This window comes from Capricornis sumatraensis, chromosome 4 (assembly GCF_032405125.1).
Source record: "Capricornis sumatraensis isolate serow.1 chromosome 4, serow.2, whole genome shotgun sequence".
In the NCBI taxonomy this organism is placed as follows: domain Eukaryota; kingdom Metazoa; phylum Chordata; class Mammalia; order Artiodactyla; family Bovidae; genus Capricornis; species Capricornis sumatraensis.
The window spans coordinates 38,831,795-38,854,394 of NC_091072.1; the positions used below are offsets into that span (position 1 = coordinate 38,831,795).

The window sequence follows — 22,600 nt, forward strand, 5'->3', positions numbered from 1 at the left end:
ATGTGCCTGCTGCACTACTGTAGGTGGGCACCTGTCTTCCTCATGGATGGCAACACCTAACTGGACAAACCCACGAATTGTGTACTGTATTGCCTTTCTTGTATCTTTGGAATCTACACAGTTGGACTGACCCAAAGCTTCCTTGAATGATTTTCAGGACTAATCTACTGTCTAATAGAACCTGCTCTAAGAAAATACATTGCAGAGTGGTCTTGGTGGTGTTCCTGAGGTGCCCAGGAAGGACTTCTGAGGAATACTTTGAGGGCTGGTCAAACATAATATATATTACACTGAGGTTTCAACGGGAGGCTAACATGGAGATAATGAAATAACTACAACAGACAACTAGGAAAGAAGGAGCTCTGTAAACATTCAATGGAAGAGAAAACCTGGGTATAAAACACAGGTCTGCCTGGCGTGACTCACCACCTCTTCTGCCTGTACCTTCACCTCTCCCCTGACAACACCTTTTTCAGCACCAGAGAGGGACAGTTCTAAACAAAACACTTTCCAGGTTGGTGCTTCTGGGAGAACCAGGATTTTTCCTTTCCAGATCTCCCTAGGTGGTACATGCGTGCTAAGTCGCCTCAGTTGCGTCTGACTCTGTGCGACCCTATGAGTTGCAGCCCATCAGGTTCCTCTGTCCATGGGATTCTCCAGGCAAGAGTACTGGAGTGGGTTGCCGTGCTCTCCTCCAGGGGATCTTCCTGATCCAGAGACTGAACCCACATCTTTTACGTCTACCTGCACTGGCAGGGGGGTTCTTTACCACTAGCACCACCTGGGAAGCCCTTTCTAGATGGTTCAGTTCAGTTCAGTCGCTCAGTCGTGTACGACTCTTTGCGACCCCATGAATCGCAGCACGCCAGGCCTCCCTGTCCATCACCAACTCCCGGAGTTCACTCAGACTCACGTCCATCAAGTCAGTGATGCCATCCAGCCATCTCATCCTGGGTCGTCCCCTTCTCCTCCTGCCCCCAATCCCTCCCAGCATCAGAGTCTTTTCCAATGAGTCAGCTCTTCGCATATATGATACAGTCATCATTGTGGAAACCCATTAGTTATACTTTCTGCACCCTGGCGCCTATCAGCTCCTCTCTGGGTAAGGGTGGGCTGATTTTGCTTTTTGAGGAGTTATGGGGACCATGGAGACCACAGCAATGGTGCCATCAAATGCCCAGAGCTGCTTCCCTGAGTTGGCCAGAGAAGAGCGAGTGGCCGTGGGGAGAAGGATTGAGATGAGGGTTCACGCCCTCGTGCTGAGTTGACCACTGTCATTTCCAGGATGTCTCCAAGGCTAGCATGGACTTTCCCCACAAAGCCAATCACACTCCAGAAGACCAATGGTTTAGAGGTTCAGGAACAATTAAAAGAGGTCTGCACATACCACCTGAGTGCTGGGATGCAGGATAGGCAATTTTAAAAAAATCTTCACTTAAGTTCTAACTTTGGCGCCCATAAGCCAAAGTGCTCCTACAGTCTCTCCAGGAGAAGGCCAAGATTCCAGCAGAAGCAACTCATAATTTGATTCCCAAAGAACAGCCAAAACTCCAATGTAGGTCCTTTTGCTGAGGGGACTCAACAAAGATGCTAAGCCACAAAGTTTAAGCTGGCATGTGGACCATGTTAATTTGAAACCAGATTTGTACAACTGAGGGAAGCCTTCAAGAATTCACCACCACTGATAAAATTAAACCAGCTGGTGGGAGTCAAGACCAAATCACAGCAGTGACCACAAGGATTTTTGGTTAAAAAATGGGGATAAGATGACTCATAATTTGATTGAAACAAACAAATGAACTCTAACAATAGGAAAATTTCTGCTGCTGTTCCCTTCTTCCTGGGTGAACCCTCTGCACTCATCCCCACTTTCTGTGTGAGCCCTTGTCCCTCATCCCCACTTCCTACACTCTCCACCTCATTCCTACTTCCTAGTTCCCCTCCGCCCCTTATTCTCACTTCCCATTTGCCCCTCACCCCTCATTCCACTTCCTGTGTGGGCCCTCACCCTTGAGCCTCATTTCCTGTGTGAATTCTCACCCTCTCATTCCCACTTGCCCCTTACTCCTCGTCCCTACTTCCTGTTTGAGCCCTCAGCCCTCATCCCCACTTCCTGTCTGAGCCCTCAGCCCTCATCCCCACTTCCTGTCTGAGCCCTCAGCCCTCATCCCCACTTCCTGTCTGAGCCCTCAGCCCTCATTCCCACTTCCTGCCTGCGTCCTCCTGTCTCACCCCCACCACTTGTGTAAGCCCTCACCCCTCATTCACACTTGTTTGCCTCTTTACCCCCTGTCCCCACTTGCTTCTTGTTCCCACTGATTAGTCAACGAGAAGTGGATCTTAACGGACTTGTGTGAATGAGTGTCATGAGGCTCTGGAAAAGACAAGGCATGTTGTCATATACTATTCCTCCCAAAGCACTGGCTCATACAAATATCCAACCATGAAGCAGAGTGAGTCAGCCATTCTATGGTGGCCCAAAGTGATGCTGTGGACCTTTATCTCATTGATAGAGAAATATCTCTTGAAATTATTATTTTTTTCTTCCAAGTTGTGAGTAAAAATTCAAGCATGCAGAAGAAAAAGTCGATTCTGAATGACATGCTTTTTATAACTCGTGGCAGTGGAGCGAAAGGGGATAGGAATTTTCCACTAGCTTCCATTGGAATAGACACACATGCAAAGTCATAGGGTTAGGGAGAGGGGGCAGACCTACAGAACTGAAACTAATTATGGGAAAATGATTCAAGTCCCTTGTACTTTTACCACAAGCATTTGAAGAATCATACTGAAAATTTATTTCCCAAATTGCTCTGGTGTTCAAGTAAATTTGGCGTCTCTGTATGCTATAAAACTCGTTCAACTTTGAACAAGTGAGGATGGCAAGCATGCAAACTATAAATTACATGCAGAAATGAACCACAGTACTTTTGTGAAACTGGCACAGAGTCTGTACTTCCACTGCACCAGCAAAAACAGATCGGCCCGAGGCAGCTGAGCTGCACCACAGAACACACTCGTGCTGTGCTAAGAACGTTTCTCCTCAAGCGCTCTCCGCTTGTAAAAGTCGTTCGCCTGAAGGGACACCGTGCCCAACACGACTTTGCAAGAAGCGTGGCTGTTTTTCCTAATGGTTTTTAAAGTTGGGAAGATATTCAACTATACTTCTTAATGAAGATCTTACATGATACACTGGTTCTTTTACTGGTTTTCCAGTAAACATAATCAAATCATAGAGGTAGCGATTAAAGGTAATATCTGGATTGGGGGAAGGGAAGGAAGAGGGTGGATTGAACTTACCCCCTACCAAATGCAAGGTCCTATATAAGATGTTCTAAAACTCAAGTGACCCCAATTATTTATGGAATATGTCTGGTTAGCACTGCCCATCTTCTCACCCCCATTTCAAGTTCCATGCTGATTTTTGTACAGTACTTGCTTTTTAACAATAGCAACCACCAAAATTCCAGCTTTACTGAATGGTACAATCTAATAGTGTTGAAACTGAGCTCCTTTGAGCTACTATTTCTTCCAGTAACCGACAGATGTTAAATATTGTGGGACTGCCCTTGAATATGTAAACTATCTCCAGAGTTTTAGGAGTTTGTTGCAGGTACCCAGGGTGGCTTGGTACACAGTTTGGTAACCCTGATTCATTTGTCCCATTTAATTTTCAGACTAACATAGCACAAAGGGCACTTATTACCAGTGATAAATCTGAGGTTAAACAAATTGACCTGATGGCTAGTGTGCAGCTGAGCTAGGATTCACACCCAGGTATGTCTGAGTCCCCAAACCTGATCTATAAGGATGACCCACAAATAGCTTCAACAATCACACATATAACTTGTTTCCAACCTGAATCCAACAATAACTAAAATACTTTATTCCCGGTTTTATAATGCTGCTCAAAAGCCAGAGCCACTGGAATTGGAATACCTCAAAATATGATTAAATTCAATAGATCAGTTCATTTATTTTACTTTTCTCAAAGCAATTTTGTATTCTCGTCAATGGATAGCACAGCTAGTCAAAGGATAAATCATTTTCTTGCTACACTTGATGCACTGAACTCCATCAAAATGCAACTCATGACTCAGACATTTATTTATTTATTATATATTTTTAGACTAATGGGAACTGCATGAATTCTTTCTTGGTCTTCCAAGAGCAAATGCCTTTTATGCTTGATCCGGAAAGAATCAAGTTTCAGAATGTTAAATTACTAATTTACCTAACTGAATGCTTTTAACCCTCTATCTACAGCTCTCTGCAGACAGTCACTTTAAAACCACTTTTCCCAAGTTCATTTCGTTAAGTGGTCTAACCAGATGAAAGCTGCAGGGAGAGGTAAATAAAATCACTCATAGTATCGAGGGCCATAATGTCATGGTAAAATTCATCAAACATTTTGTTTTTAATATCTTTCCTTTAAAAATGTTTTCATTCGGGTCTAAAACACAGGAAGTGTATAAAATGTACTAAGCTTAAATTCACAGCTTCATGAATCCTTAAAATATGAATTTACTTGTGTAACTAGCACAGGGATCAAGATATAAAACATTCCCCGCACCCAGAAGGGTCCCTCATGCTCCTTCCTCATTGATAAAGCCTCCTACTCTCTCCTAAACACTTGCCCCCCAGAAGTCATTATTTTGAGTTTTGTCACCATCAGTAGTTTGGTCTGTTTTAAAACTTGATATAAATCAGATCATATAGTAAGTACTCTTCTGCGTGGGTTTCTTTTGCTTCACAGACTGCTTGTGACTGCATTTAATTTTACCAGCAATCTGGTAAGTTATTTAAAAAAAAAAACTGAGTTGTAGTGGACTAATACATCAAACAAGTCCCAAGGAACCATATTTACAAGTCAAAATAATAATTCTGTTGTGGACAGGAAGCAGCAAAAAGTGCTCATCAAGGAATGTCATTTAGCAGTTTCAATTTGGTATCTTATACTTGGTCACAAAACATTTCAAATTCTCATGATTTGAGAAGTTATATAGCCAGTCAGTTTATGACACCCTAAGGGTGTCTTTATTTAAATGGATTCCTTCTTAAAGTGAAATTTCATTCCACAATTTCTTTAGAATATAAGTACTTAATCATGTAGAAATATTGTGCATTTAAAACTTCATTTGAAGCAATAACATTCTCATTTTATGGCCAAATTTTGCATCTCTATTATTACTTAAGCATTGGAGGGAAAGTAGTGAAAGAATGACATGCTCCTGAAACAAAGGATTGAAATAAACTCCCCTCTAAAAATGAGTCAGAAACAACAGCATTCCTAGAACTGGTATTTTTTAGAGAGATGTTTGATACAACATGTATTTTGTAGCAAGACACACTCTTATTTTGGGTCTGGAGGCCGTGGAAGACATAATTAGAAGCTCACTGATTTGTCCAAGGTCATAATCACTATCTGCAGTTTTTGGTGGAGTTTCTTTCCTTGGGGAAGACTGCAGCTGTCCACAGTCCTGAGGGTCTGGGAGCCGCAGTCAGAAGGGGGACGTGTGTCAAGTCTCCCTGCGGCCTCTCGAAGTGAACCGCAGTGCCAGCAGCGTTAGCAGACATTTCAGTGGTTAACAGTACATACTTTGGCAAATACTTGATACATTTCTTATCAAATTTCAGAGCAAGAAATGAATTATAATTAGTAAATAAAAAACAACAACATACTATTCTATTTGCCCCCTAGCCTGGGCACTGAATATTGTTCTGCTTTTGTTGCACTACTTTTGATTAAGAAAAAAAAATTTTTTTTAATGTTGATCAGGTTTAAAATAAGTTGTTAAAATGCTTTAAAAATTCATTACTGCTTTAGAGATTAATCTGAAAAACAAATAATTTGTATTTCTAGTGTGAGTTTAAAAAAAGAATTGCTTACCTGTAGGTTGCTTCGCTTCTGCAAAGCACAGGCAAGTAAGTATGTGATTTCCTAAAGTATGTGCACACAGGCCACTGAATTATGTAAATAAATATAAAAATATGAAAGCTTTTATAGCTTTTAACCCTTGAGAGGACTTAACCAGAGGTCAAATTAGAGATAATCTAATCTATTAGAAGAGGTCAACTTTTCCTCCTTAATGGTCCAGAAAAGCAAGAGCTTTGGCTGCTATAAAATCATAAAATTCAGGAAGCTGCAGCTATAACTTTATGAACATTAAGAGCAAAATGAAGGGAACATAGTTGTTTAAATATTTCCCAGCTTCGTTACTGCAGCAACTGTGAGCAGAGCATGACGCTGAAAGACAGCCATCAGCTCCTCCCTGCCACAGACAAGGCACTGTCACACACACTCCGCTCAGAGAGGCGTCAATCAGTGGAGATGGTATGCAAATAAATGTATGTTTAATCTATTTATTCAAATCCATTGTAAAGTAGGTGGAATGGTGTTTGGGCAAGAGAATACGAACGGTTCAGAAGAGAGCTATCATGTGTACCAAGAAAACAGTTAAGAACACGTTCCTGCTGATGGTGGGTCAGTAGTACATCTCATATACAAGGGAGGGAATACTTGATCGCTAAGCTTTCATGCAAATTAATCCAGTGTATTTTGGGCACCTTCCAAAACTGTCCTGGAACTCTCTCTGTTGGAATTCCCTCCACCTTTTGGTTTGCTAGCAGAGGAGATAAAACAGCAGAAAGGCTTGGCCGGGGTCTGTGGGGTCTGTTCTGGTGCGCGGCTCTCAGCGGGGCATGCAGGGCCGGGTTCTAAGATTCTCAAGCATTCCCATCTGCATTCCCCCCACCTCCTTCTTTTAAAGAAACAACACAAGCTTCCTGCCTTCCTTATAAAGAGCTAGTTTGTCTTGAAGGTATCTTCTAGACAAAAATCATTTAAATTCCTTTAGACTTTCCCCTTTCATAGCCGTCTAGCATAGTAATTATGGCGGTGCACATTTATTTCATGTTAAAAAACAAAAGCCTGCTGCAAAGATGATCTCTCTAGAAAGCTACCCAGGAGTTTTGCAAACCCACATGATACAGAAAGAGCAGAAAGTAAACAGATTAAGACACAAATAACATTTGCAATCTGAATACTTCCTCCCAGAAGTGAAAAGTAATACTGCTAACGGCTTAGTACCAAAGTTTTCAGGGGTGGACAGGTACACCAGTGCAGTGATAGGAGTCACAGAATGGGCACTGGGTCTCCAGGGATTTTTCACTCCAATACCAGCTAGCACTGGGATGCAGGTTCTAGAATCCTCACTCATATTCTGGCGAGTTCAACAATGTCCCTGATTTCCAAAGTCTTCCTCCCCATACAGCGTCTAAAGGTCTGTCACCCACAGACAGGTGACAATGGATGGATATATCTGCATCTACATTCATCTCCACATGTGAGGATGTGTTTATATTAAAAAAATACATGTTCATGAATATATATATATAATGTTTCAAAGGTTCTGCCTGCCATAGAAAGACACTGAAATACTGACTCACTTCACTTTTTTCTTGGTGCATCATAATTTTCAAAGGCAAGAGTGTTTTAGAATCATTGAAAAACAAATCGCTAGTATGTGTGTGCTCGGTCAGTCAGTCGTGTGTAACTCTTTGGGACCCCATGTACTGAAGCACTCCAGGATTCCCCATCTTTCAATATCTCCCGGAGTTTGCGCAAACTCATGTCCATTGAGTTAATGAGGTCATCCAACCGTCTCATCCTCTGTCATCCCCTTCTTCCCCTGCTCTCAATCTTTCCTAGCATCTCCTAGCATCAGGGTCTTTTCTAATGAGTCGGCTCTTCCCACTGGTGACCAAAGTTATTGGAGCTTCAGCATCAGTCCTTCCAATGAGTGTTCAGGGTTGATTTTCTTTAGGATTAACTGATTTGATCTCCTTGCAGACCAAGGGATTCTCAAGAGTCTTCTCCAACACCACAGTTTCAAAACATTAATTCTTCAGCGCTCAGCTTTCTTTATGGTCCAACTCTCACGTCTGTTCGTGACTACTGGAAAAACCATAGCTTTCACTAGACAGACCTCTGTCAGCAAAGTGATGGCTCTGCTTTTTAATACACTGTCCAGGTGTTTTTCATAGCTCTTCTTTCAAGGAGTAAGAGTCAACTTCATGGCTGCCGCTGCCCGCAGTGATTCTGGAGCCCAAGGAAATGACAGCTGTCACTGTTTCCACGTTCTCCCCTTCTATTTGCCATGAAGTGATGGGACCAGACACTATGATCTTAGTTTTGTGAATGTTGAATTTTAAGCCAACGAGACTCTCCTCTCTCATCCTCATCAAGTTCCTCTTCAGTTTCTGCCTTTAGAGTGGTATCTTCAAATCTCTTTCCCAGAGCTGAATTTCAATGAATTTCCCACTGTAATAATCAACAATTCTTTTTACAAAGGAGAGAATAGTTGTATGTTCTCTTTGCATCTCTGTAGGAAGCATCACTTGCATCTTCCAGGCTGAGAACAAAAGAGCCCAGGAACCAGAAACCAGACCAAAGCTGGCAGGAGTCAGCAGGCCATCTTGTGTGTGGTCGAGCACTTGCTGAGGTCAGAGCAAAGTTCCCTGACTGCTTGGGCCTGTCGAGCTCCTGCTCGATCTTCCGCACATGGTGATCGTGGCCTCGGTTTGGTCTCTGGCCCCAGCCTTTCTCTAACCTGTTAGCAACACTGCCCTTTTCGAAGGGCTGCTTCCACGACAGCTGTTTCCTCCGCAGCACCACCAAGCCACAGAAGTCAGGGCTGCAACCCCACAATCCCACATGACCTGGGCCTCGAGCCCCTCACCTGCGTCACAGGGTCCACAGGCCTTGGGGAGACACGTGAGTGCTCCTCCCGGGGTTTCTGCTCTGTGAGTGAGGCCTGGAGGTGCCCCCACTACCAGGGACCACTCTGGAGGCCTCGGCTGGTTCTCTGGCCCCCCCTTGTCCAGGCAGTCCCCCAGGGAGCAGTCAGTGGGCATTAGTCCCACAGACCCAGCTTCCTGCTGGACCTCCAGCGCATCCTCGGGGCCCCTGCAGTGCAACCTGCAGCAGGATGGGAGTGCTTAATCCAGGCGGAAAGGTCTGAAATGCATTTCCTGGGGCCCCTCAGAAGAGCCCGGGGGCTTCTCACCAGGGGCCGCTGTGGTGTTCGAGGGAGTCCATGAGTGTGAACCAGCTTACTCTGTCTGGCTTCCCTGGCCTGTACCCCCAGATGGGTCCCTGAGGCCTCTTCCTAAGAGAACTACCTGCTGGCGTGCTTGTCTCGGGCTCTGCTTTGGGGAAACTCAAGCCAAGGTAGCTTGAGAATCAAAGCTCATTAAAGAAATATATGCATAGGTGTATGTGTGTATGTAAGAAAGCATTCTGTAGCTGTTACTGCTGTGACTATTCTTGCTGTTTATGAGTGTACATATGACCTTACAGGATCTGCTACATATTATTTGCTCCATGACCGACAAGTATCTGCAAGGTGCTGTGAGCCAGGGCTCTGGCAGATATTTGGGTAAATATGTATGTACCTTCAAAGTCCTCTTAAAGCTGCATCTTCTGTAAAACGTGACCCCTTTTCCCATATGAAATGTCCCAACGAATTTATGTTGTTATACCAACCTCGTTATGCTTGCATATATTTAAAAAAGGGATGTTACTGATGAAAAACTGCCTTTCTATTGGTAGGAAATGACTGGAATATTCGGAAGGGAAAAATACATTTTCTCTTTAGAATTTGGACTGATGGTAAGGGTAACACAGAAGAGGCAAAGAGACAGTATATCTAAGCTAAACAATGAAAAGGAACACAAAGTGACACCTGCAATAAAAGCAAAGACATAGGAACCCAGATACACTGGGGCACTCAGATGATTACAACTTTATCTGTCCCAGGAGGAGGGGGACAAGCTGTGAACCTCAGTTCAGCCGCAACTGGTGCCCGTGGCTCTGCTCCTTACCGTGTCTTGCAGTTTACAGGCAGCACCAAGCACACGTTTAGTCTCTTTATACTAGTAAAAATAGGAACAGGGTTATCTAAAAACATAGGATCAGCAGAATGTCACTCATAAATGACAAACAGAAAAAAGTGGAAAAGGCCAGAACAAATGAGTTATAGGTAGGAAGTGCTCGAATGATCCTCCGTGGCGTGGGTCCACATGGTTATTTTGGTGGCTGCAAGCAGGTTTGTTTATCCACTGCCCAGAAGGCCTGTGCTGCAGGGCCCCACCGCCCTGACATCCAGTCTGCTGGAACTGGAGGAAGGCAGAGAGGGAGACTTCTGGAGCTGACGGAAGGCAAGTGGCTTTGATGTGGGCTCTTCTGGGAGACATGGATTCAAGTGTGGCATTGATACGAAGAGGACTCGAAAAGACTCACGGGGCATTTGAACATTGTCTCCGAAGGGTGGGGCTGCTCCTTCACCCCCTGTTCCCTGCAAGGTTTGAGGTGACAAAGGTTTGCCTAAGACCCATATCCCCCAGCCTCTCCCCTTTAACCTCTGCTGAGGACACAACTGCTTGGCCAGTAAGATCGCCAGATCTTACGAAGCAAAATAAAACAAGCCTTATAAGGGGGGAGAGGAAAGCCCAGCTTTGCCACTTCTCTGTCTGAAGACCTTGAAAGATGTTTTGGTTTCCTCATGACAGGGAACCAAGAACATTAGGTCAGAAGCCTTCCAAACAGAATACCCCTGGATTTAACACTCTTGCATTCAAGTTTTCAAACTAATTATAGGAGTAAATGTTCTGCTCGTTGTCACTAGGGCATATGGCTGGAGAGTGATTACAGGATTTCTGTATCCCAAGCAAACAAGAATGCAGACCTGTAGTGTGAGGAGATTTAAACAGCAACGAGACAGAAATGAAATGTTTTCAACATCAAATCACAACATGCAAGCATGTGGGGCTCTTTGAAGAGAGCGTGCAGTGGTGTAGGGGCTGACTGCAGGAAGGGAAAGGCCTTCTGCAAAGATGACACAGGTCGGAAGGATGAAGGAGGTGAGAGGGATAAAGTAGCCTCCGTGTCTGGTGCCTCTACGAGGCAGGTGTGTGCAGGGAGTGAGGCGTGGAGATTAAGGAGCACAGGTCAGGAAGGGTGTGTGCTGCACATCAGCTCAGAGGCCCAGGTGCCGCGGAGTGCAGGAGCTGCGGGGGGAAGGAGCCTGTAGCAAGCGCTGACTCTCAGGTTGTGGGGCCAGAATCAGGGGCTGCACGGCAATCTAGAAGACAGAGGAGGGCACACCTTGGGTGGGAAGAAGGGATCAAGTCAGAGGGATTACCAAGGGAGGAAGAGCATCCTTTTGGATGGGAAAGAGAGAACAGCTAAAGTATCTTGTTTCTAAATTGAGGTGCTACAGAATAAAATGTTTCCAAGAAAACCTCAAGTAGTTTGTTAACTGCCTAGGGAGAGTAGGTCGTCCAGATGGGCAAAACCTAATGAACTAAAGGGCATCATCGGGACATGGAGCTCTGTTTAAATAGAAGTGATCAGACGTCTCTTGTGGCTCAGTGGGAAACCTGCCAATGCAGGTGACGTGGGTTCAATCCCAGGTCCAGGAAGATCGCATGCGCCACGGAGCAACTAAGGCCCCACGCCACAGCCACGGATCCCATACGCCAGCTACTGATCCCACGCACCACGGAGCAACTAAGGCCTGCGCCACAGCCACGGATCCCACACGCCAGTTACTGATCCCACGCAGCACAGAGCAACTAAGGCCTGCGCCACAGCCACGGCTCCCACGCGCCAGTTACTGATCCCATGCACCACGGAGCAACTAAAGCCTGCGCCACAGCCACAGATCCCACGCATCACAGCTACTGATCCCATGCACCACAGCCACGGATCCCACACGCCACAGCCACAGCTCCCACGTACCAGTTACTGATCCCATGAAGCACGGAGCAACTAAGGCCTGCGCCACAGCCACGGATCCCACGCACCACAGCCACTGATCCCATGTGCCAGTTACTGATCCCACGCACCACAGCCACGGATCCCATGCGCCAGTTACTGATCCGACGCACCACGGAGCAACTAAGGCCCTGCGCCACAGCCACTGATCCCACGCGCCAGTTACTGATCCCATGCGCCAGTTACTGATCCCACGCACCACAGCCACGGATCCCGCGCGCCACAGCCACTGAAGCCTGTGCCCCTAGAGCCTGCACTCCACAACAGAGAAGCCACCGCAATGAGAAGCCCTCGCACCACCACTCGAGAGTCGTTCCTGCTTGCCACAACTAGAGAAAGCCTGCACAAAGCAAAGGAGACCCAGTGCAGCCAAAAGTAGATAAATTAAAAAAACAGTAGTGATGAGCAACATCAAAATCTCAAAGTTAGGGATGGGCTTTGTACACTATCCATGCATTCTTTTCCCCAGCCAATTTCAAGATTACTTTCCTTGTGGTGCAAAAAAAAGTGATAATCTTGGTGAGAAGGAAGACAGCCAGGAAAACATTTTGGTGTGTAATCAATCTGCCAGAGTTGCTTCGGAAATGGGCTTATTTTTCCTGTCAAATCTGATCTTTCCAAATGTTGGGGGAGCAATGAAAAACCTCTGGACATATTTCACATTAAAACAATACATATATGTCTATGTTTTGCTAAAATAGTTTCCACTGGCTGCTTGAATTTCGATGTGTTGCCAACTATTAAAAGATGTTGTTTGGAGTGCAACTCTTTTACAAATAAAAAATAATATCAAGCAAAAAATCTACACAGCTTATAATCACAGCAATAGCCTTACAATGCTAATTCAAGTGTGGGTAATCCATATGAATCCAAAGGAAAGAGAAACAGCTCAAGGACCCATACTTGGAAGCGTGTTTGGACCACCGATTAAAACGAGGACATGATGAATGTCCACGCAGTCCTTTCTAGCTTGTAATGGGAACCTTTCCGAGGCGCTTGGACCCACAGATCAGAACTGCTGCCTAATAATGTTCAGACATGAGGGCAACGTCAAACATCCCTGCAAAATATGAGTGCATGAAGCCACCCATGTGAAGCGAGGAAGAACCCTGTCCCTCCCTCGGGAGGCTCGAGTGTCTTGAAACTGTTTTGGTAAGAGCAGCTGAGCGCACACGGCGAGAGCGGGAAACGCTGCGGGCTGCCAATGGGAGGAGAGATCTCACTTGCCCCATGTTCTTTCTCGTACGAAGACTTCCTTATATTAAGAGTGCAATTTCACTGTGCCGATTTCAGTTATTTCTGGGCTAAAGTTGAAGGCAATTAAACAGAGGGGATACTAAACAGAAAGATGTATTGGGGCAATAAACTAGAAAATAACTAATCCATCAACATCAAGAGATGGGAATTTTTAAAACACAGCTGTTGGCGTGGATCAACCAAACTGCTTCATTCCTAGATCTGGTCTTATGCTGATTTAGGGAAAGGCTTCATTAAATGGGAAATTTTCACACTGTATAATGAACATTCAGAGTCTTTCTCACTAAAAATTACTGCTAGTCTTCGGAGTGAAAAAGATTCTTTTGTCATGATGCTCCCAGGAGATAGAAATCATCAGTGGTAATCTTCACATCTAGGCTTTTCTGTGAGTAAAAATGACCCCTTCGGCTTCCTTAACTGCACGGTAGGTGGTCTCCCTCTCTTTTCTAAGGCCCTGAGAATCTTGGACATTGAAAGGCAGGCTCACATTAGTTTTGGAACATACCACTTTGGCTGTTAAAAGGCAGAAAGTGGGGTGTGGCCTCTGGGTTGAACTACCAGTTTGCCCCAGAGTCCAGAAGTGCCCATGTGAGTGAGAATGGTACCTGGTTCCGTGGAAAGAGGTGAGCACAGCAGCTGAGACGTGGGAGCAACCAATAAGCGTCAGCTAGGCTTTAGTTATTGGAGTTACTGTGGCTGTTACTGTTACTTTTGTTCTGGGGAGTAACTATATGCTTTTAAAATTTAAATTAAAAAAATTTTTTTTACAATGTTGTGTTGGTTTCTGCCATACAACAGTGCAAATCAGTCACGATTATACCTGCATCTCCTCCCTCCACCCCGCCGTTCGACCCCTGCAGTCATCACAGAGCCAGACTGGGCTCCCTGCCCTGTGCGGCAACTTCTCAGCAGCTACATTTCACACGTGACAGTGCATGTATGCCGACGCAACTTTCTCCATTCGTCCCACTCTCTCTCCCCCTGTGCCCACAAGTCCATTTTCTACATCTGCATCTCTATTCCTTCCCTACAAATAGGTTCACCAATAACACTTTCCTAGATTCCATATGTACATGCATTAATATACTGTATTTATTTCTCTGACTTACTTTACTATGTACAATAGGCTCTGGGTTCATTCACCTCACTAGAACTGACTGACATTCTTTCTCTGTAGCGGCTGGAAATATTCCGTTATATATATGTACAGCTGTCATGTTGCCCTTTTCTCTTATAACCTTAATTTCACTGTGTCAAGTGTGAAAGCACAAAACTTGTTGAGAATCAAAAAAGAATCTAAGACTGAGTATTCCTGCTTTTCTCTTCTCTCACAGATATCAGGTGGTTAGCAGTTGGGTCAGTATCATATAGACTTTTACTTTATACAGTTGCATATATTATATACATAATAATGAATGATGTAGGTATACACTGTATATACTATCTCTATACAAACATGTATACAGATCTGCAATTTCCCCTCCAACATACACTGATATGTATACTTTTACACGAGATGTGCACACCTCATACACAGACTTTGTCATCGTAGAAAAGCTGAAAAATAGTGACTTAAAAAGCATTTATATCCTATTGTTTTCAAGCTTACAGAAAGATATGGCCATAAAGTTAAGAAATTTTATTTTTAAAAATTTAGGTCTTTTATGTCTTTTGAAGTTCTTGAATCTAATTTTAAATTGCAACTTGACTTTCAAATACCGAGTTGTAAACAAGCCTCTCGTGTCTCTTGTTGACTGTAACCACGTTTGACTCGTTGGTTCTAGAGTCAGGGTGGGGGACGATCAAGGATCCATTTTCCCCTTCTAGTTATGTGATTTAGAATGACGGGAGATAGAACTGCTTCTATTTAGCTCTTAACTACAGAAACCAATGAGAAGATTAAGACTTCTTTCTACTAGTTTGTAAATTACTACTTCAGCATATGGACTTAAACCAAACTCCAGCTTGAGTGTATCTTTAATAGTTCCAAACTTCCCAGAATATGTCTTTCTAAATATTATCTTTGTTGGGTGTTAAGAGTAACTAAGACAACTTTTCTGGATGATTTACATAGCTTTAACTTTAACCTCAAAAATTCCATTATTCCCAGGGTAGTGGAGGAAGGGGGGGAATGAGAGGCAGGCAGAAAGGGGCGGGGGAGGAGAAATTACAAACTTCTATCCACGAGTTATTTTAGATCATGTATTTAAATTGTAAAAGTTACAATTTTTAAAAGGCGGGGGAGAGAAAAAAGGCAAGAATAAATTAAGAAAGACTATAGACCTTTTGGCACAATGCCTTTAAAAATATAGCTTAATTAATCCTTGAAACGTTCCTCTTGACCAAACCGAAACCCTATTATATATATGAGGACTCTGTGGTTCTCCGAAAGCTGAGCAGCTTACCTAGAGTTCACAGAAAATGGAGGAACAGTTTGCACACAGTTGTGCACAGACTCCTCACATGTACCTGGCTAGTCTGCATTTGTATTTAACTGTGCATTTTAACTGCCAAAGACATAGGCATCTAGACCATGGCAGTGAATGACCTTCCCGACGCTCTTGCACACAAGCGAATGTTAAAATGAGCTGGCCCACCCACGGTCCACAGCAACTCAAAGCAGGAGAACCATCCTGACAGTCCCGCGAGATGAACAGACGAGCATATGATTAAGTCTGCCTGATCGGGAAAATGACGAAACCGTGGAAAACCACAGGGAAAACCACAGAGAAACTTAACAGGTCTAATGTGTGATGAACGCAGTAAGAGGGAAGTTGGTGGGGAGAGTGGTCTTTATGGGGTGTGGCCCTGAGTTACCCAGAAAACCCAAAGGTGTGTCCTTCCTCGTGCTCTAGCTTAAGTGTCTTCTAAAGCCTGTATTTCAAGAAACCACAGTCCAGAACATGCTAGAAAGTGATGCTTCTTTATACCAAATTTTCATTTTCTGCATCACAGGAACGCAACACACTGAAATCCCGTGGCCCTACCTGCCCGATGGCTGGTCACCTGCTGCCTCTGAGCTGTGGTTTCACCACTGGGTGGACTTCTCGGGCTGCCTAAACAGTCTGTCTCCCACACATGCTGTTACTGAGCTGCTGGATTTTGAGTGAATATAAAATCATGCTGTTTTTTATTGCTAGTGATTAAAAAAAAAAAGCAAGATTTCCCCATATCAGAGCATTTAAAAGGCAGGGAAATGAATTAGGAATACAATGTCTGATCGTTTGACCAATGACTGTCTTTCTGATGCTTGCTCTTTTCTAGCTTGAGAATTACATCCAGGACAACATGAAGAAAGAGATGGTGGAGATACAACAGAATGCAGTGCAGAACCAGACCGCTGTGATGATAGAAATAGGGACCAACCTGCTCAATCAAACTGCAGAGCAGACCCGGAAGTTAACAGATGTTGAAGCCCAAGTAAGTAGGGAAACAGGGAACCCAGAGTGGCCCAGACTGACAAAAACTAGCACAAAATCGTTGCCTAATGACACGAGGGAGAAGCAGGGAAAGCTCCAGAAAAGCAGAAGAAAGGATGACTTGATAAGCAGTTAAGAATTTGTGTCTAGATAGAAATTAAAACCAGGAAATATATATTTTTAATACTGACATTAAATTACGTTTATTCTACTGAGGACATTCAGACCAGTTTCACATTATTCACACTTGCTACAAGATAAGTGCTCCATTGTCTTACTGGTGCTTTCTGGACTCTAGACGAACTTTTCAGTTCTGAGCCCTTAACGTTTTTGTGTACTTGAGGCATGAAGAGCAGAGGCAGAGTGCTGGAAATTTTGTTCTTAACCCCATCTCTTAAGTTACGGTGAAACCTAAGTCTCATAGAACTGCCAAAACAATCTGTGGTGTGAGTTTATACAACAGAAGGAGGCAAAGGGAAGAGTAAGCAGCAGCAGCTGAGGCTCAGAGAGGGCTTAGCTTTCAGCCCGAAGACCTGAGTTCCACGACTAACCCGATGAATGAGTCGGAGCGAGGCACCAGCTTTCCGCAGGCCTCCGAGGTGGTGACTCTGAACTGGAGAGCTGGCCAGTTCCCCGTGAGCTTTAAGGTTCTATGAGCCATCAATTAATGGTAGGAAAGCAGAATATGAACTCTGAAAATATTAGAAGAATAACAGCAAAACAGTAGACTGAAGTTCATCTGGAGCCATGCTGGATGGCCCGCCACAGGTGACAATAGAAAGACTCCCGGTGGGCAAACAGTGCTGTGGGGGGAATCTATGGAGAAGCTCCAAGTTCAAGATTCCCCACTGGTAAGATGGCCTGCTGGGTTCTAATCCTGACTTCTTTATAGGCTTATGAGGAGTACCTTCCTACCATGAGTTATAAGTAATGCTAAAAAAAAAAAAAGTAGATTTAACTGAAAATGTTTTCCATGACATATTATTCCTGTATAATTTTATGATTCATGTGCTCCTTAAGCTAAAGAACCAAGACATGCCCAGCATCAGCCAGGAGGCGATAAGGGAGAAGAGAAATCATGAGCCTTCCAATCGAGGCAGCCCATGTAGAGAAGGGCGCTGGTGTTCTCCCATCGCTGCCCCGAGAACCGCTGGACAAGCAGAGAGACAGCAAGGGAGGGGCAGGAGAAGAAAAGATTCTTAGCTGAGTACAGAATAAGACGTTCTTTGCTTATCAAATATCTCCACAATATCAGAATAGTAAATACAGACATTTTATACAATGGATCACAAGGTACTCAAAATTCTTAAAGGTAAATTAAAATCTAACAAGTTAAGACACAAACATCTAGAAGTAAATGTATAAATATACCCATGGTCAACTATTCAAACAGATTAGTAATATTTGAGTCACACGCCCACCTTCTGAGAATACAACTGATGAACCATCAAGCCCTCCAGAAAACAGTCCTGGGGCCTCCCGGGTGGCGCAGTGGGTAAGAATCTGCCTGCCAATTCGGGGGCCGAGTTCAATCCCTGGTCGGGGAAGGTAAGGCTCTGCATGCCCACACACTGCAGCCACCGGAGACAGAACGCCCACAGCCTGTGCTCCACCTGCAACAAGAAAAGCCACAGCAGGAAGAAGTCCACACAGGGCGACGAGGAGCCCCTCGTCTCAACCAGAGAAAGCCACGCACAGCCAAGAAGACCCGAATACAACGCTGCTTATGTTTCAGGTGAGAGTAAGAAAAAAGCATCAGATACAAGGCAATAATGGAAACCTTGGCCGTCCTCTGTAAGTTAGACTCACTAGCATTTAATGAGATTTTGTTGAGTCACATGATTTTTTAAAAAAATCTATTACAAAACTAGGTGGAAAACAGGAAAATAGGAAGATGGCTGGGAAGAAAACGGCCTCTACTATCTGACTAAACACAATAAGAGGCTGAGCCTAATCAAAGACATCGAGGGACCAAATTATGCATCCATTTACTCAGGTATCTGGTGGGCAGTGACTGTGTGAAGCTGGTTAAATTCAAACATGAAAGGTTCTGATTGATTAGAAGATTCTTCGAGCCTATCAGCGTGAGAGACTATTAAACCAGACTGTGAGGCCTGAGATCTTAGACACAATAGAAAACCATGAGACCTGGGTAATTTAGAGTCACCTGCAGCTGGAGGCCTTTGGAAAAGTGATGGGAAAACATGGCATTGGTCCTGGATCGGTCAGGACCCAGCGGTTGCCCCTCCCCTGCTGAACTCACTGAGCTCCCTTAGGAGCAAAATCAAAGACGAGTTTCCAGTTCCTTCTCTCAATAACCAGTGCACATTGTTGGGGCCCACAGAAGATGTAGGCCCTATCTATATTCGAGGTGTTAGTATCCAATCACACCTTGGGGCTGGCTGGGGTCTTTACTCATGCACAGAAGAGTCATCATGGCAGGAAGGCATCCAGCTTTGAAGACCAGGCTGTCCCTAAACCTGTGTGATGGGGCCATGCCAAGGCGTTCATGAATGACACAGACCCCAAGCAAACAATGCTGCTTTCAAGGACCCTCATTCCGGCCAACAATTCTGCCTGACACTTAGCACATGACGTCACATCCTGAGTAACCATGACACAGAGGACATGAGTCACCGCACTCTTCCTGCTAAAATGCAGCCAAAGGCGAAAGAATTCATTCTTGAAGTTGTCGGCACACAATGGAACAGTGATACTGCACGTGGTGTGTGTCAGAAAGGCCCGCAGAGCGAGACCCAGCTCCTGCTCCATGCTGATGCTCTCGTTTCCTGAAGGGCTGACATGACTTTTAAAATAGGAAAAAGAGACATGGAAAAGGAAAGGGAGGGAGACTAAACAAGAGACTACAAATAAGGAAATGCCAGGCTAAAAGCGAGCTGCGCTCTTACAGAATGGAAGCAGGCAGCTCTCAACACTGCACCGACGCAGGGATGGGGGCGACAACTGTCTCGAGCGAAGGGGATGCCTCTTTTCCTTTATCAACCATTTCTGATATATTAAATATGACCATTTTATAATGACAAAACAGGGCAGAAGAAGAAAATGAACATTATATTATTTGACACCACTCTCCAGAACTATTGAATCCCTTCCAAAATAACATGGCAAAAAAAAAATGTTTAGCACACTTAAGCATTCCACCACAACAAACCTTTTCTGAAAATGAAAAATATGTCAAAATAAGATACTTGGGTAAATAAGTAATATTTTATTTATTTTTTCCTATAATTTAGATGACTTTGTATCTAATTTTAAAAAATACTAAGTAGGAATTTTATTTTGTTACATATAGGTATTAAATCAGACAACAAGACTTGAACTTCAGCTTCTAGAACACTCCCTTTCTACAAACAAATTGGAAAAACAGATTTTGGATCAGACCAGTGAAATAAGCAAACTGCAAGATAAGAACAGGTAATAAAAATATAAAGAGACGTGTAATCCAGAATCATACAGTTTCTAGATATGAAAGCCTATTTCAAGTGATTACTAACTATAAATAAGCACGGCTTTCAAAATGCCGAATTTCCTACTGTACAGTGCAAGGATCAGGAGTTGACGGGAACGTAGGAAGAGGGTTTGGAGAAAAACACCAAAATGGTATCACCTTCTAAAATAGTCCTTGATTTTTTTTTTTTAACATTCTGGGCCTCTTAAAGATCCTCTTACATGAATCCTCCAAATTTTGCCTCAGGATTTTACATCAATCCACAGAAAACTACTACTGAGGCATTTTGAAATTAACAAGTTCTTTGCCTCTGAGAACTTAGTTTATTTCAACGGAAAATGGTCTACAGCAGGAAAACTACACCTTATTGTAAACCAACGCACATTTCATGATGCAATGTTTATTTTTAAAGCATATGCTAAAGTAAAAACAAAAGTTAATATTAAATACAGTTATGTTAATATCTAAATAAAATGTTAAAAGCTCTCAAAAAAAAACTGATACAAAAACCAAGATTATGGGTGACCAGCGGGGACTGTTTTCATAGGCTTACTCAGGTGGGGACGTAGAAGGGTAATTCTGTTCACATTCCGGGTGTGTGTACCTCCTTGTTTCTAATCAGGACATGCATCTACGACACGTAACAACACACTGTTACACAACTACGTAATTCTTCATTCACAGCCAAAAATGATGGCACTTACTGTCTTATGATCATTCTTTCCTTTCATTGAGAACTAAACTGAAACAATTCTGTCCCGTGGGTAACAGACCAAATCCACTGAAAGTTTTGAAAAGCAAGTCGATTTTTTTTTGGTAAACTTTTAATTGGGTGAAAACTGTTTTACAGTGTTGTACTGGTTTCTGCCATACAGCGCCACAAATCAGCCACAGTTACACATGGATCACCTCCCTCCCCTCCTGCCAGCCCAGCCCTCTCGTCATCCCAGGGCAGCGGCTGGGCTCCTGTGTTATGGCGCACAGCAGCTTCTTGCCAGCCACCGAGCTCACGTGCGACAGTGCACGCACACGTCAGTGCCGCTCTCTCCGTCCGCCCCACTCTCCCCTCTCCCCACTGTGCCCACATGCCCCTTCTCTATCGGAGTCTCCACTCCTTCACTGCAAATAGCTTCATCGACACCATCTTTCCTCGGTATTCCATAAATAAGCATTAATACATGATACTTTTCTCTTTCTGACTTACTTCACTCTCTAACAGGCTTGGGGTCACTCACCTCACTAAAACTGACTCAAATTCCGTTCTTTTTTGTCGCTGAATAGTATTTCATTGTATATATGTACCACTATCCATTCATCTGTACCAAGTAGATTTTTATTCTAAATATTTTAATGTTCCACATTTCTCTCTTATGAAAAGTAATACAGCCTTATTTAGTGTTCCCCTGAGTGGGACACTCTGGTGCGGGACGTGGTTCCCGCCTTAATTCCTGTGTTAGTATGCTATGGCGCTAAAACGATCACTTACATGTGTCAGTTATGTTACCCAGATAACAACTTTATAAATAGTTTTCAAATGGTATTCCCTTTTGTCTAGATAAGTATGCATCTAATTCTCAATTCAGATACAATGCTTAATATTTTCACTTATCACAATATGCAATTTTTTTTCAGCCTGAACTGCTGTGAAACGCAATCAACAACTTTCACTACATTTTTTAATCATTCATGATTTGATAATTTGATAAAATTCTTTCGTATGTTAAAGCTTTACAATGTATAAAATAGTGACTCCAACCACACAGGAAGCTGCTGTGTTTTCTGATAATTCTTGCTTAAATGATCCTTCACATTCCTCCCTACCCCCCTTAATCCTACAGTTTTCCCCTGGTTAACTGACATTTGACCAGTAGTGTGCTTTTCCAATAATTTCAATCCATTTTTCGTATGAGTTATTTTTACCATCTGATTCACCAGGGAAGCCCCTATTTATGAGTTATTTTCAAACATCACAACATTTTCTCCATAAAACCATTCTGCTGAACAAACATCTCTAACAAACTAAAATCCTACGTCACTTGCAACAGCAGAGCTCCACACTTGAATTGCAAATATCTAACTCAAACCTGGTGGCAAAGGGGTAAAGAATCCGCCTGCAATGCAGGAGATGCAAGAGACTCAGGTTCAATTCCTGAGTTGAGAAGACCCCCTGGAGAAAGAAATGGCAACCCACTCCAGTATTCTTGTCTGGAAAACTCCATGGACAGAGGAGCCTGGCAAGTACTGTCCATGGGGTTGCTAAGAGTCAGACATGACAAAGCAACCGAGCGCACACACCTGACTCAGACCGGAGCCACAGAACTGTTTCTGACGACCTGCCATAGTGAGACGTAGCCTTTATCAGTGGACTTACAAAAACCATACATAACGAATCTACACCTGCAGAAGAATAACCTTTTTAGCAGCTGCAGGAATCATATTCTCTTTTGACACAATATGAAATGAAATGGCAATAATGTGTTTCTTTTCTCAACAACTTTAAATAAATAATAAGGTTGTGTTGATGATTTTATAGCGTTCAGTGAGTCTGGCATGCTGTCTTCAGGTACCTTAACATTTGAGGCTAGCCTAAGACGTGGACTAGCCTAAGGTTTCAGC

General features: G+C 43.6%; 2 protein-coding genes across 6 annotated transcripts in view; one reads left to right on the top strand and one right to left on the bottom strand.

Annotated features, from left to right (window-relative positions):
• Positions 1-22,600, bottom strand: part of MCPH1 (microcephalin 1) — a 227,342-nt gene that overhangs the window by 87,090 nt on the left and 117,652 nt on the right. The gene's annotated exons all lie outside the window — the stretch shown is intronic.
• The window catches only part of ANGPT2 (angiopoietin 2), a 55,074-nt gene that overhangs the window by 13,753 nt on the left and 18,721 nt on the right, over positions 1-22,600 (top strand). For 3 of the 4 annotated variants that reach the window (XM_068972023.1, XM_068972022.1, XM_068972024.1), the window contains exons 2-3: positions 16,361-16,516; positions 19,829-19,950. In XM_068972023.1, coding sequence (XP_068828124.1) covers positions 16,361-16,516; positions 19,829-19,950 — 278 coding nt within the window. The remainder of the gene's footprint in view (positions 1-16,360; positions 16,517-19,828; positions 19,951-22,600) is intronic. The other variant, XM_068972025.1, reaches the window with a different exon arrangement.